Source organism: Sceloporus occidentalis, unplaced genomic scaffold (genome assembly GCF_023333645.1).
Source record: "Sceloporus occidentalis isolate IW3139 unplaced genomic scaffold, rSceOcc1.0.p SCAF_2, whole genome shotgun sequence".
NCBI classification, from domain to species: domain Eukaryota; kingdom Metazoa; phylum Chordata; class Lepidosauria; order Squamata; family Phrynosomatidae; genus Sceloporus; species Sceloporus occidentalis.
In genome coordinates this window covers 4,488,782-4,503,812 of record NW_028316982.1, presented here as the reverse complement: position 1 = coordinate 4,503,812, position 15,031 = coordinate 4,488,782, and the positions used below count along the sequence as shown (strand labels likewise).

Below are 15,031 nucleotides of genomic sequence, written 5' to 3'. Positions count from 1 at the left end.
TGCAAAAACTACCTCAAATTCCTCCAAACCCTGCCAATTTCTCCCTCAAATGTGTTGGTTCCACATTGTTAACACTTATTAAGTCCCTCTAAAATACCACCAGACAATCAAAATGTAAAAAAAAATACATCAAAAGTAGACACTTCCAGAAGTCTTTCCCCCTCAGTTTTTAGTTGAAAATGCCACGTGGCTCACTGTTCTGGCAAAAATTAGCTTCTGCCCTCACTGCGCACCCTGCATGACATATTGAACATTGGTCCTCAGCTTTTGAGCTCTCAGAAGGATTCTCTCCCAAGGAACGTTTTTTCCAGTGGAAAATCAAGACTGCAAAATAGAAAAATGGGGTTGTCGTGTGATTTAAATAAGTGTAGTTGATTGATGCTGTCCCTTGGGAGAAAATACGTATGGACAAAAATATTTTTGAAAAAAAGGTGTAACATTTATTTTGAGATATGCAAATAATTTATTATTAAAATGTTAGCTATCACTGAGTTTTTCTTCAAAGGATCTATTCCTACACTTACTGGGTATTTCTGGGATCTTTAAAAGCAAAATTTGACAGTTGTTGCACCTTGGTTTAGACCCTAACTTTCAGAAAATCCAAAAATATAAGCCAGTATTTTTAACAGGATTGCCATTGATAAACTACTTTTGCTCAAGTGAGACTTCCAACACGCCATTATAACCCAGTTTATAGCTCTTACATTCAGCTGGGCCTCTAAATAAAAATACAAGCATGCTGTGAGCCCATGCGGACCTTTCTTTTCTCCCATGTCCTTAAGTAGTAAACTGGATTGAAGGTTACTGTGCAGACTGTTTAGTTGTACAGAGAGACTTAAACAGTAGCACTCTGGCATGTCAGAGTCATTAATCTCAGGTGGACTCAAAATGGGGGCTTTCATGGGCCAGTGCTTCTCTGTGGGGAAACACAGGCCTCCTGCAGACCACCTCTTTCTTTGCCTTGCTCCACCTTGCTATGTGATTGATGTCTGCCATTTCCTGCTTCTGTATAAACTTCCCTTTCCTCTAGCCAGATTTTCTGTATCTCAGAGTATTCACTAGAGAGAGATCAGTCTTTGTTCCACATTGCATCCCTCCCTCTTTCTTCTTTATGCCATGATCTTTGTAATTCCACTGCATTCGGACTCTTTTCTATCTTTCTCTTCCCTTTCCTTCATGTATGTAGATTACTGTATATGCTCATGTATAAATCTAGAAATTTTAGTCAAAAAACTTGTGTTGATTTATCTACAGGTCAATAGCAATACTATGCTTTAACTAAAAAGGAACCATCCCCTGGTGAAAGGCAAGAGTGTAATCTGTCCTAAAAACACTGATCCCCCTCTGCTTTCTCATCCATCCAACCTTTAGTGTGAACACAGTCATCCGTTTTGGAATTTTGTAGGTTCTTTGGCATTGTTTTCCTTTGCTTCATCCTGTAGATCCTTTGTTACATGCCCCTAAGTTTTACCCTTAACTTATCCAGGGATCATATCAAAGCCATAGTTTGGTCCATAAAACCTGTCCTCGGTGTATATGTGAAGTCGACTTATAGCCAAGTGTATACAGTATCTTCCAGAACTGATCTCAGCAATCCAGAATGTCATTTCATTTATTTATTTATTTGAGTTATATATATTTTCTCCCAGTATGCTATCCAAAACAGCTTTCATCTTGCCATTTGATCAGTCCCCTTGGCCCATGTGTCCTATGAAATGTGTTGAACTTGTGGAAGTCCAGGCCCTCCTTGCCTCCCTTTGAAGGGGCCCAGTATCCCTCCTGAGAGTGATGTAGGCTTGAGAACCTGTGATGTAGGATGAGCAGTATAGCACATTTCATTACTGTGCTTATTGCCAACGTTTGCCTGCACTGGACAAAAATGGGCAACCCATTGGTACATACTCTTTGAGTCTGTTTTATTTCTCTGTAATTTGTATAGGCAGGATAATAGAACCTGCCTGGCTGCAGTTCTGTACTTTTATTGTTTATTACTAAAATAAGAGATCTCAGGCATCTGTTTATATCAGTATGTCTTCTGGGGCTTGTATCAACATCAACATATTTTAAAGGCTAAGTTAATATGTTAGAATTTAGGAGATTGGAAATGAAGTTAAGCTTTTAGTTAGACCAAAGAGGCACTTCCATCTTGCATCCTCTATTTATATAGCTGTGAGTTCACGCAGCCTTACAGATTAAGCATGGACCAATAAATGCACAAAAATACAACTCAGCCTTATAAAAGGCAACTTTACATAATTAGGATGAAAGTTTTGGAAAGCTTGTGCAGTGAAAAAAAGTCATTAAAAAAAGACAGAGTTGTACTTGGCTTCAGCCTGCCTTTAATTAAAAGTGTGGAATTGGCTTCACTGAGTGGGTCATCTAGTCCACTCCTGAAGATTAAAGACTTCATTAAATAAGTTTGGGCTGATTTTGCAAGTACAGAATTCACATACTATAATAATAATAATAATAATAATAATAATAATTTTATTTGTAGCCCGCCTTTCCAGCGATCAAGGCGGGTAACGGCATATAAAAGTTTGACAACATACAGTCCATAAAAACATACAGTAAAACATTAGTCAAAAAACATCAGCAATTGCTACAATACACTAACATCTCCAGCTAGCACAATAGTGCAACAGAGAGGGGAGGGTGGGAGTACTTCGGAGTATTAGGGGTATGCCTGCTGGAACAGGTGTGTTTTAAGCCCCTTTTTAAATTGGTCCAGAGAGGTGGCTGAGCGGAGCTCGCCGGGAAGCGAGTTCCAGAGCTTAGGGGCCGAGATGGAGCAGGCCCTCTGAGTGTTAGTGGAATATCTCACTTCCGGAACTCTTAACAACTGCTTCCCGGACGACCTGAGTGTGCGGGGCGGATTGTATGGAGAGAGGTGGTCCTCCAAGTACCCTGGGCCCAAGCCATTTAGAGCTTTATAGATAATAACCAACACCTTGTATTGCGCCCGGAAGCGAATAGGCAGCCAGTGAAGGTCTTTAAGAACCGGTGTTATATGACTGGTCCTGGAAGATCCAGTGACCAGTCTAGCTGCCATATTCTGTACCAATTGAAGCTTCCGAGTATGGTACAAGGGTTGCCCCATGTAGAGCGCATTACAGAAATCCAATCGAGAGGTTACCAGAGCATGTACTACTGTTTCAAGGTCCCTCCGGCCCAGGTAGGGTCGCAGCTGGCGTATCAGCCGAAACTGATAACAGGTGCTCCTGACTGTCGCATCCACCTGAGATGTAAGGTGGAGCGACGAGTCAAGGAGCACACCCAGACTGCGAACTGAGTCCTTCACAGGAAGCGAGATCCCGTTCAGGACAGATGGAGAAATAGCCATCCCCGGGCCCGGGGAACCTATCATGAGCACTTCCGTTTTCTCTGGATTCAAACTGAGTCTGTTTTCTCTCATCCAGCCCATTACCGACTCCAGACAGGCATCCAGAGGAGAGATGCCATCCCTGGTCACTGCCTCAGTCGGGGGCACAGAGAAGTATATTTGGGTGTCATCAGCGTACTGATAACACCACGCCCCGTGCCTCCGGATGATCTCTCCCAGCGGTTTCATGTAAATGTTAAAAAGCATACCTGCTTCAGGAAATCCCTCAACTATAATTCAATCATGCGAGGTAGTAATAGCCCCAGAACCCAACATTCCTTCTTTGCTTGGTCTGTGGTAAGACTGGATTGTATCACTTTGTATGTGTGAAGTAATCTTTTTTGTCCTGGGCTTTGATAGCTAGATGTAAACATGTATTTAATGTTATAAATGATATAAATCAGTCCTTCCAGAGTGTGTTAAGCTTAAATGCACATACCTAAATTCCAGATTTCTGGGTAATATGGAAATATCTTACATTTGGAAACACACTTTTAAGTCTTTCTCCTTGGAGGAAGAAATAGGCAAGTGACAGATATTTCTAGTAATCAGGATACCTTGATACCTATGTACCAAAAGTTAGCTTTCGTCACATGGAAGCCTTAACAATTTTGATTTCTCAAGAAGTAAGGGATTCAACCATACATGTTTTGACCTGAAAAATATTGTGTAGTCTGGGACTTGCATGTATTGCAAGGGCTGATCACATTTTCTATACACCGCTCTGACCCTGCTAAGATTTTGGAGGTACAGTTCAGAGTCTGCTCTATGAGGATGGTGAAAGTGGGGGTGGGTGCAATTGCAATTTATCAGAAGTAGCCCTGAGACTGGTGGTACTGAACACACAGCAAAAAAAAACCCCTAACATTGGTATCATTTCTGACATGAAATTCATTCTTACTTAATAGTTCTCACAGGTACATTTCCAAGGAATGCAGATTCCCTTAAGCAAAGCGTTAGATCTGACTTATTCTTGAACTTTTGAACATAAACTGAGCAAGTGCTTCTAAAAAAAACCCCCACTGTTTTCATACTATTTATTTCTCTGTTATCCACATGACAGGCAAAACACATCAGTCGCAGTGCTTGAGGAATCATAGGAATCATAATCTAGTAATCCTGATGAAAGCCTGGTGCTTGAAGAGTAGTAAGGTTAATAATCTGTGTGCTTTCTTTTCTCTCTCTGATAGGAAGCAATTAATTTGCTGGAGCCGATGACAAATGATCCGGTGAACTATGTGCGTCAAGGCGCGCTGATTGCATCTGCCCTTATCATGATCCAGCAGACAGAGATCCTCTGTCCAAAGGTGAGTGATGGATCTTCAGCCAGAGAAGTATACAAGAGAAACGGCCTTTGGCTGAAGAAGATAAAGTGTCCACAGCCCTCCAGCAGCAGTTTTTGACAGTCAGCTTTCTCTGAGGAACACTTGCTGATGAGCTTTGAAAACTTAATCCTCCCCTCCCCCCAAATGCTCTGAGCTCAGTAAATTATACAAAGTAAATTATACAAAGGTGCTTGAGTATCTAGCATCAGTATAACACATTTGCTCTGAAATCTGAACACATAAATTGCACTTGTCTCACTTTTCTGAAGAGGCAGAGAGCAAAGGACAACAGCTTTTCCTTCTTTAGAGCAGGGTTGGGGAACTGCTGAGGGTTTGACAGCATGGTTCCTTTCTATTTGCCAGACATGTCCATACCACTGTTGAACAGAAGTTCTTTCATTTTATAGTGTGCACTTCGGTGAACGAATACTTCAGTCTGTAATCATGGAGATTTATCACAAGCTTCAGCCCTGTTTTAGATGATATGCATTGAAAAATGGATTAGGAGCTACTGGAGACATTACTCAGTAGCACTTTGAGATATGTACAGGATTTCTCAGTTATTTATTAAATATGGAGTTGGCTGCTTCAAGACATTGCCTGTACTGCATCATTAATTTTTCTGAGGTTCTGTAATCTTAATTTAGTTTCACCTTAGTGTTCTCCTTTTCATTTTAAACAGGAAGCAGCATGCTAGTCTTGTTAAATTCTGTTCTTACTGATTCACTGTTGACCCCCAGTTTGCCTGGTAGGTAATCCAGGCAAACCTATGTAATTGCATCGTTTTTACCTAAAGTAGTCCAGGTTAGATTTTCCAGTTCAACAGTTCAGGATTTTATAGCATCAAATTTTGTAACCCTGTGGATACAGAGGCTCCACTTGGCTGAATACTCTGTGTGCACATAGGAATGTAATTGCTTTGAGGAGCGCATGGGTCAAATTTGGATTCATGTGAACTTCTGGAATGTTGGATTGAACACAGTTGGAGTAGGGAGAGGCTGACTGGTACGGATCTGATAAACCAGCAAAAGAAAACATGCAGAGAGTAAAGCTTTTTGTGCAGAAGGCTGCAGATTCAGTTCCCATCATCTCTAATTTAAAAGCATCTCAGAGGATACTATCTCTGCATGAGAAGAGCTGCAGTGTGTTGAGTAGTAAACACTATTCAAGAAGGGTCATAGCTCAGTAATAGAATGTCTGCTTTGAATACAGAAGTTCTAGATTTGTGCCCAGCTTCTTCAGGTTGATGGAGCCTTTGGCTCTTAAACTCATGTGGTGGAAGGATCTTTTAATATGGTGTACTGTGCTTTTATCTCTTCTGTTGTGATGTTTTAAACTCCCCTATTTCCACCAAATGTGCCTGGGGTGGTTGTGGTCGGATGGAGAGAGAAGGGCCTCCCTTGAAGATCTCAAAACCCAGTCAGGCTTCAGGTTCAGATTATCTGGACCTGAACCATACAGGCTTTATAGGTCATAAGCCAAAAGCCCTGAACAGTCTCTTTCGGCATTTCACATCAGTGTGAAGGAGGAGCAGAATGAGACATCAGAGCATAGTGTCCCAAGGAATAAAAAATTAATGCCCCAGAGTACAATTTCTAGAGCAGTGTCCCCAGCACCCAACTCACTCAGTCTGTCCAGAAGAAATACTACAGTCAATAACATGGAATGTAATTTTCTCAGTGCTATACTTCCCTTGCTTTTCTCTCAGCAAAGGTCATCCCATAAGGTAAGTAAGGCAGCTTCTGTTCCAAAATCCATTTTGAAACCCAATTTGAAATGGCAATATTAGCTTGTTTAGTTAGCCTGCGTGCTTTGTTTTACTATTTTCTTTTCTGATTTTTATTACATGTCATTGCTTTGTTTGGCAGCTAATGGGAGCATTTATGTAATAGGGACAAACATTTATGCTGAAGGTGCAGGATATCAGAGATGGAAATAGGAAACTAATGAGTATTCACATTACACAGTTATCTGGCTTTGTGACTCAACCTCAAGACAAGGAAAAGCTAAATAGAGATAGATTAAAGCTCTTTCTGAAAGGCCCAAGTTCATGTGCACAGCACAAATGGACAATTGGCTGAGTCATTACCTTAATTTACTGGGTGTTGATCCATGTACAATTTATGAAAATAGCAGAGCTCCTTGCAAAACAAACAAGGAGGCTTCTGGTGCATAAGTGTTGGCTTGATGCGTCCAGCCATCGTGTTCAAAAAGATTTTTTATTTTTATTTTAAGTCCATTACTGAGAATGGTGTTACAGAATGGGGGCCAGAGTCCTGATAGCTGCTGAATGGTAGGGGCATTAATTTCCCATTGCTAGTGACAAAACGTCAATAACAAGCCTGGGATGTGTGTAAAATGGCTTTCCATATTTGTTCTTGTTAATATCATAGGGTTTTCTTGGTGATATTTCTTCAGGAAAGATTTGCCATTGCCTTCCTCTTAGGCTGAATGTGGCTTGCTCAAGGCTACCCGATGGTTTTGGTGGGTGAGCAGGAATTTGAACTTTGGTCTCTTGGAGTCCTAATCCAACACTTGAACACCATGCTGGATCTTTTGCCTTCAAGTTGGCTCCAACTTAACCCTGTCCTAAGATCTTCTTGGCCAGATTTCTTCAGAGAAGGTTTTATCATTGTTTTTTTTTTAGGATGAGAGAGTATGTTTTCTCAGGATTTGAACCCTAGTCTCCTGAAGTCCTAGCCCAACAGTCAACCACTGCACCACTATGGCTCTCATCTTCCATTTGTCTAATTAACTTCTGAGTCCAGCTTCCAGCTCCAAGTCTCATCTTCTGGTTTTGCATTTAGGCTTTCATGTCCTTCCTAGTCTAGATTTGGAGCAGGTGTGTGTGTGGGCCGGGGGATTCTGGGAGTTGTAGTTTAAACAAGGTAACTTTTCCCAGCTCTGGAAAGGCCATCCATTTTCTGAGTCAAGTAGTATTTCATCCTCTGCCAGCCTAAAATGGACTTTCCCTTTTTCTGATGCATCGTCTGATTTGGTGACTCATATTTCAGTTTGCTCCTTGCTCAAACTTTCTCGGAAGTGTTGCTCTTTAGGAAATTAACCCACATATTTAGTGTTTTTCTTTTATTTTTACATTTATAAGACAAGACTGGATACCAGTGAGAGAGAATGTTGTCTAGGTGCACGGATATTGGCCTTAGTTCATACAAATTAATAGTCTGGTATGAAGGTTTTGTAATGGTTTGTCATCACAAAAAGCCACAAGTCATTTTCTACCATTCCAGTTTCTATAGCAAACTGCAAAATGTACAAAAGAGTAAAACTCCCCCCCCCCCATTAATTTTTCTTTTTAAAAGTATTTCCCCCTTGGCAGCTCATTGTGGTATTTTCTGGGAAGGACTTCTTTTGTCAAGTTGTTTCAACAGTTTAAAAGGTGAAATTCTATCTCTAAATAATACATTGCTTCTTGAGTATGTTTTAAGCTTAAAATGGTACACCTGCAGCAGAAGTCATATGAGAACTTCCACATTTCTAGGCTTCCCTGTTTATATAAAATCACTAAGCAAGATGCCTGCAATGAAAGGCCTTGGCAGATGTTTTTCAGAGTTGATCCAATTCCACGTTATATGGTAAGGACACCGGTTGATAACTCCCTTATACACAACAACCGTTTATTCCTTTGCATATTACATTTAGTTGAGAAATCAGAAGTCAGCTTCTGCCTTTGAATGCAGTGTTATTAGTAGTACCACTTTTTGATGATGATCATTGTTTTATATAGCACCATCAATGTACATAGTGCTTTACAGGTAAAACAACAAGAAAAAACAGCCAGTCCTGCCAAAGGTGTTCAATCTAAAATATACACCTCACTCATACACATACGCACAAAGGGGAATAATGGAATCATAGAGGTAGAAGAGACCACAAGAGCCAACCAGTTCAATCCCATTTTGCCATTCAGGAAAACACCATCAAAGCACTCCCAGCAGATGGCCATCCAGCCTCTGTTTAAAAACCTCCAAAGAAGGAGACTCCACTGCTCTTTGATGCAGTGTGTGTTGATGCAAGAATAAGCGTGCAGAGTAAACTTGGAAGCTTGTGTGAAGATAAACAACTGGCAAGCTGCTGGAGCATGCCAGGAAAACAGCTGCCAAATGAATGCACACCAAAGCCTGGCTTATCTCCGAAGAGGCACTCTGTTTATTTGTTGCAAAGACACACGCGAGAACAATTACCAACACCACCAACTACAAACCCCCAACAAGCTGTACAAATGGACATCTGGGCTTATACACACATTTGCCATGCGGCCACCTTGCCCAGCCCCTTCCTGTACAAGTTCCTGTGCATCTTGGAATATTTTCCCCCTTGCAAAGATAACACAGTATATTTACATATTGCTATGTGCTTCTGGCACGCACTGTGACCTTGGACATCACCTGCTGCTTTGAGTCCTAGCTGCAGCCAATTCCAGGCTTCTGCAAAGTAAATGACCATTTCCATTTTGTCACATCTGAACATTTTCATACAACTCTATATAAGGTACAAGGTGTTGGTGATTACCTTCAAAGCCCTACATGGCTTGGGTCCAGAATACTTAAGAGATCGCCTACTTCCATACTGTCCGTCCCGCACTCTAAGGTCCTCGGGGAAGAATCTACTTAATAATAATAATAATAATAATATGTTTTATTTATAGACCGCTATTCCGCGATGATCATAGCGGTGTACAGTAAAATCGTTAATACAATAAAAATACAGTTAAAGGAGGGAGAAGTCTCATCCTTCAGGCAGTCCAAGATGTTGCTGGTCTGCCTGATGGCTCCCTCTGAGGCCGAGATGACAGTTGAGGAGGGAGGGGCCTCTTCCTTCAGGCAGTCCAAGATGTTGCTGGTCTGCCTGTTGGCTCCCTCTGAGGCCGAGATGACAGTTGAGGAGGGAGGGGCCTCTTCCTTCAGGCAGTCCCCGATGTTGCTGGGTCTGCCTGATGGCTCCCTCTGAGGCCGAGATGACAGTTGAGGAGGGAGGGGCCTCTTCCTTCAGGCAGTCCAAGATGTTGCTGGTCTGCCTGCTGGCTCCCTCTGAGGCCGAGATGACAGTTGAGGAGGGAGGGGCCTCTTCATTCAGGCAGTCCCTGATGTTGCTGGTCTGCCTGATGGCTCCCTCTGAGGCCGAGATGACAGTTGAGGAGGGAGGGGCCTCTTCCTTCAGGCAGTCCAAGATGTTGCTGGTCTGCCTGCTGGCTCCCTCTGAGGCCGAGATGACAGTTGAGGAGGGAGGGGCCTCTTCCTTCAGGCAGTCCAAGATGTTGCTGGTCTGCCTGATGGCTCCCTCTGAGGCCGAGATGACAGTTGAGGAGGGAGGGGCCTCTTCCTTCAGGCAGTCCCTGATGTTGCTGGGTCTGCCTGATGGCTCCCTCTGAGGCCGAGATGACAGTTGAGGAGGGAGGGGCCTCTTCCTTCAGACAGTCCCTGATGTTGCTGGGTCTGCCTGATGGCTCCCTCTGAGGCCGAGATGACAGTTTAGGAGGGAGGGGCCTCTTCCTTCAGACAGTCCCTGATGTTGCTGGGTCTGCCTGATGGCTCCCTCTGAGGCCGAGATGACAGTTGAGGAGGGAGGGGCCTCTTCCTTCAGGCAGTCCCTGATGTTGCTGGTCTGCCTGATGGCTCCCTCTGAGGCCAAGATGACAGTTGAGGAGGGAGGGGCCTCTTCCTTCAGGCAGTCCCCGATGTTGCTGGGTCTGCCTGATGGCTCCCTCTGAGGCCGAGATGACAGTTGAGGAGGGAGGGGCCTCTTCCTTCAGGCAGTCCCTGATGTTGCTGGGTCTGCCTGATCGCTCCCTCTGAGGCCGAGATGTCAGTTTAGGAGGGAGGGGCCTCTTCCTTCAGGCAGTCCCTGATGTTGCTGGGTCTGCCTGATGGCTCCCTCTGAGGCCGAGATGACAGTTGAGGAGGGAGGGGCCTCTTCATTCAGGCAGTCCCTGATGTTGCTGGTCTGCCTGATGGCTCCCTCTGAGGCCGAGATGACAGTTGAGGAGGGAGGGGCCTCTTCCTTCAGGCAGTCCAAGATGTTGCTGGTCTGCCTGCTGGCTCCCTCTGAGGCCGAGATGACAGTTGAGGAGGGAGGGGCCTCTTCCTTCAGGCAGTCCAAGATGTTGCTGGTCTGCCTGATGGCTCCCTCTGAGGCCGAGATGACAGTTGAGGAGGGAGGGGCCTCTTCCTTCAGGCAGTCCCTGATGTTGCTGGGTCTGCCTGATGGCTCCCTCTGAGGCCGAGATGACAGTTGAGGAGGGAGGGGCCTCTTCCTTCAGACAGTCCCTGATGTTGCTGGGTCTGCCTGATGGCTCCCTCTGAGGCCGAGATGACAGTTTAGGAGGGAGGGGCCTCTTCCTTCAGACAGTCCCTGATGTTGCTGGGTCTGCCTGATGGCTCCCTCTGAGGCCGAGGTGACAGTTGAGGAGGGAGGGGCCTCTTCCTTCAGACAGTCCCTGATGTTGCTGGGTCTGCCTGATGGCTCCCTCTGAGGCCGAGGTGACAGTTGAGGAGGGAGGGGCCTCTTCCTTCAGACAGTCCCTGATGTTGCTGGGTCTGCCTGATGGCTCCCTCTGAGGCCGAGATGACATTTGAGGAGGGAGGGGCCTCTTCCTTCAGGCAGTCCAAGATGTTGCTGGTCTGCCTGATGGCTCCCTCTGAGGCCAATAAAATCTAGGCTAACTTCAGTCACCCAGAGGGCCTTTTCCATCGCAGCTCCGAAGCTATGGAATGACCTGCCGAAGGAGATCCGTGACATTTCTACTCTTACAGCCTTTAAGAAGGCTCTTAAGACGGATCTCTTCCGGCAGGCCTTCCCTACCTAGTTCTACTCCCCATTTACTGTGACTTATGTCACTCTGTCCACCAATTCTTCTCTTAAATTTAATGAGAAGAATTAAATTAAAATTAATTAAAATAAAATCCTGCCTCAAGAAGAAGAGCCCTCCCTCCATGACATCACCATCAGACCTGGGAGGGAGTGAAAAAGAGAGGCCCAACTTCCATCAGGCCTAACTGTGAATGTACTCACTTCGCTCTCTTTAATTTTATTGTATTTTATTTATTTATTGTATTTTATTTTATTATCTTTATTTTTACTGTTGTAACCCGCCTGGATTCCTTGTGATTGGGCGGGCTATAAATAATAATAATAATAATAATAATAATTATTATTATTATTATTATTATTATTATTATTATTATTATTATACATTAACAGTGTGTTCCACTGTTGAACAGCTCTTACTGTCTGGAAGTTCCTCCTAGTGTTTAGCTGGAATCCCTTTTCCTGTAGTTTGAATTCATTGCTCTGTGTTCTAGTCTCTGGAGCAGCAGAAAACAAGCTTGGTCCTTCTCCCATATCATACATCCCTTCAAATATTTAAACATGTCTATCATGTTTCCTGTTAACCTTCTCGTCTGCAGGCTAAAGAATCCCAGCTGTCTAAGCTGCTCCTCATAGAGGAGAACTTTCACCATTTTGATCATCCTCTTCTGGATCTTCTCTTCAGCTTTGTTTGAGGCTAAGAAAGTGTGATTTGCCCAAATTCACCCTGTCGATTTCAGTGGATGAGCAGGGATTCTAACCCTGGTTTCCAGAGTCATAGGTCCATCACCCAAACCATTACACCATACTGGTTTGTCAGTTTATATATAAGTACCAAGGATAGCTACCAAACTATCTTCATACAATGGCAGGGCTTGAAACAATTCCTTGTTTGCTCTAAAGCTCCCAGCATCCCAGTGTGGTCTCTCATAAAGGAACAATTAAAAGCTGTGCAATGACACTGCCATGCACCTAGCTTGGATCTTTCCTTGAGTATTGTAAAGACCTGTCAAAACAAAAAAATGTCTTCACTTGCTACCAGAAAGATACCAGGAGGAGACCAGCATAAGCTTTCTAGGAAGAGAGTTCCAGAGCCCAGGAGCAGCCATGGAAAATATGCTTCCTGTGTCCACATCAGGTGGGACCATGACAGTGGTGAGACCAAGAGAAATCCCTCCCCTCAGAGTCTTACAACTCAGGTAGACTCATATGGTTCTTTCTTCTCACCAGGAAGATTAAAGAAAATAGTGTTGCCTGTAACTTGTTACTTTCCATTTCTTGCTAAGAAGTCCATAATTGTCATTTTCCACCTGACAAGGGTATGGAAAAGCTTGATTGCACTTTCACAGAGGAAACACAAGACTTTAAATTACTTTTATGTGATAGGGAGAATCATTCTCTTAATATGAGGGTAAGCTAAAACACTCAGTTTCGATAACTCATTCTGTATCTTAGGCGTGGTGCGTCCTTTGTGTCACCTTGGGGGTGGTGTGTTTTGAATGGAGCTGCCTTCTAAATTCTTAAGTGACAGATGAGACATTGGTATGAAACCAGCTCTCACTCCATTGGTCAGCCCACATGGCCCAGACCTGCATTACTGGAACTTCCCAGGAGACCTTCAGTGAAACCAGACTTTTAACCAGTTCTTGAGACTTAAATGTGGGAAAGAAAGGCAGCAGACTTTTCCCCAAGCTTTTCAACTAATTTCACCCTTATGTCTGCCTTTGTGATTATTCAGTCTTAGTTTATGCAGATAAGTCTTACTTCATGTATATTCTTTTACTGGAAGAGCTTAATGTTTCAGTGCCACATATTTAGTTGCTCTTTGAGACTCTTCTACCTGTGGTCTTCCAATGGTAGACTCATAGAATCCTAGAGCTGGAAGAGACCCAAGGGCCAACCAGTCCAATCCCTTTCTTCCATGCAGGAATATACAGTCAAAAGCTCTCTTGACAGATGGCCATCCAGCCATTCTTTAATAACCTCCAGAGAAAGAGACTCCACTAAACTCTGAGGCAGTGCCTTCTACTGTCAAATAACCTTCAGTGTCAGGAAGTTCTTCCTCATGTGGTGGTAGAATTTCTTTTCCTGTAGTTTGCATCCATTGCTGAGCATCATGTGTGGTAATAAAATATTTTAAGCACAAGTAAGGCTCTCATCAGAATATGTGTCTGTGTCTGTGTGTGTTACTGTTTTCTTCAAAGAACAGGCCTGTTACTACCAATGAGGTGCTAGCTAATTGATCTTCAAGAGTGACAAATTAAACAAAATTGTTCACAAAGGCCAGTTCTGCTCTTTTGGCCTAAGTGAAGCCCTCCTCACTCAGCTTTCCTTAGGAAGTGTCAAACTAAGGAGCTCCTTGGGAGATGGGTTGGAACCTTTTATCTGCTCAAAATGTCAACTTGGGCAGTTTCACCAGCTGCGTTACTATGTTGAACCTTCCTTTTCCTGCCTATGGCAATGAGTATATCCTGTCTGCAGCAAAGAGATCCAGTGTTTTGCCTTACTTTCTTGCCTTGCTTCCTATCCATGCCCCTTCTACTTCTTGCTCTTCCTTTCCTTAGACTCCTTGGAACTTCTCTTGGCTTTGTTTCTGAACTGTAACTTAAACATCCCAGCCTATATGTACCTTTGGAATATCAGTCTTCTGAGTCAGCAGTACAGTCAGGTTTAATTGAATCAGTGGGTTTTATATAAGCATTAACTTATGGTTCAGGAATTAACCACTCTGGTTGGGATCAGCGATTGGATTTAGGCGTCTCTTGTTCCTGACTGATCACCAAAAATCTCTGATCAAATAAAGTGGCTTGGACACAGTCTTCTCCAAGACATGGCGGTAGGATACAATACATAATGCCCATGCCTGATCCAGGCTGTTCATATAATTCACTCTTCCTCAACTGAGTACCCTACAGAAGTTTTGGGATATAGCCACCCTAAGTCCTATCTTGGGTGAAAGGCAGAATATACTGTATATATTCATGTATAAATCTAGAAATTTTAGTCAAAAATTGACCTAAAAATTGAGTTGACCTATCCGTGGGGCAGTATAGGTACTGTACCTTAACTCTTATAAAAAAAGGAACCATCATCTTCTCTGAGTAGAGTAATGAAAGGTGAGAGTTTAGTCAGTTCCAGGAGAACCTTAAAAAAGCACCAACCCTCTCTACTCTGTTGCAGTGCTGCATCTGACCTTTTTGAATGCCTTGGTGGCAAAATGGTGGCAGTGGCAGCTCTTTGACACTTCCCCTCAAAGGTGCACCAAAGGGAATTGGGCTTTCAGGGATCTGAATAAGACATTTCTGTGTGTTTGCCAGCTTTTATGGGTTGAAATCAGGCAAAGTTACATTAAAGTTACAGTCTGTAATCACTGATAACATAGTCTCCATTTTCTTTGATTTGTGTTTACATCCTTTTCAACATGTGTACATGTTCTTATCCCCACCTGTGCCCGGTTCCCACTCTCTCCCATATCGCACAGCCACCATTTCCCATAGTT

The 15,031-nt window shown here is 43.4% G+C and overlaps 1 protein-coding gene across 2 annotated transcripts in view; it reads left to right on the top strand.

Moving 5' to 3' along the window:
• The window catches only part of LOC149317893 (26S proteasome non-ATPase regulatory subunit 1), a 141,296-nt gene that overhangs the window by 92,693 nt on the left and 33,572 nt on the right, over positions 1–15,031 (top strand). The window contains exons 18-19 of one of the 2 annotated variants that reach the window (XM_089508619.1): positions 4,573–4,689; positions 6,416–6,433. In XM_089508619.1, coding sequence (XP_089364745.1) covers positions 4,573–4,689; positions 6,416–6,433 — 135 coding nt within the window. The remainder of the gene's footprint in view (positions 1–4,572; positions 4,690–6,415; positions 6,434–15,031) is intronic. The other variant, XM_089508620.1, reaches the window with a different exon arrangement.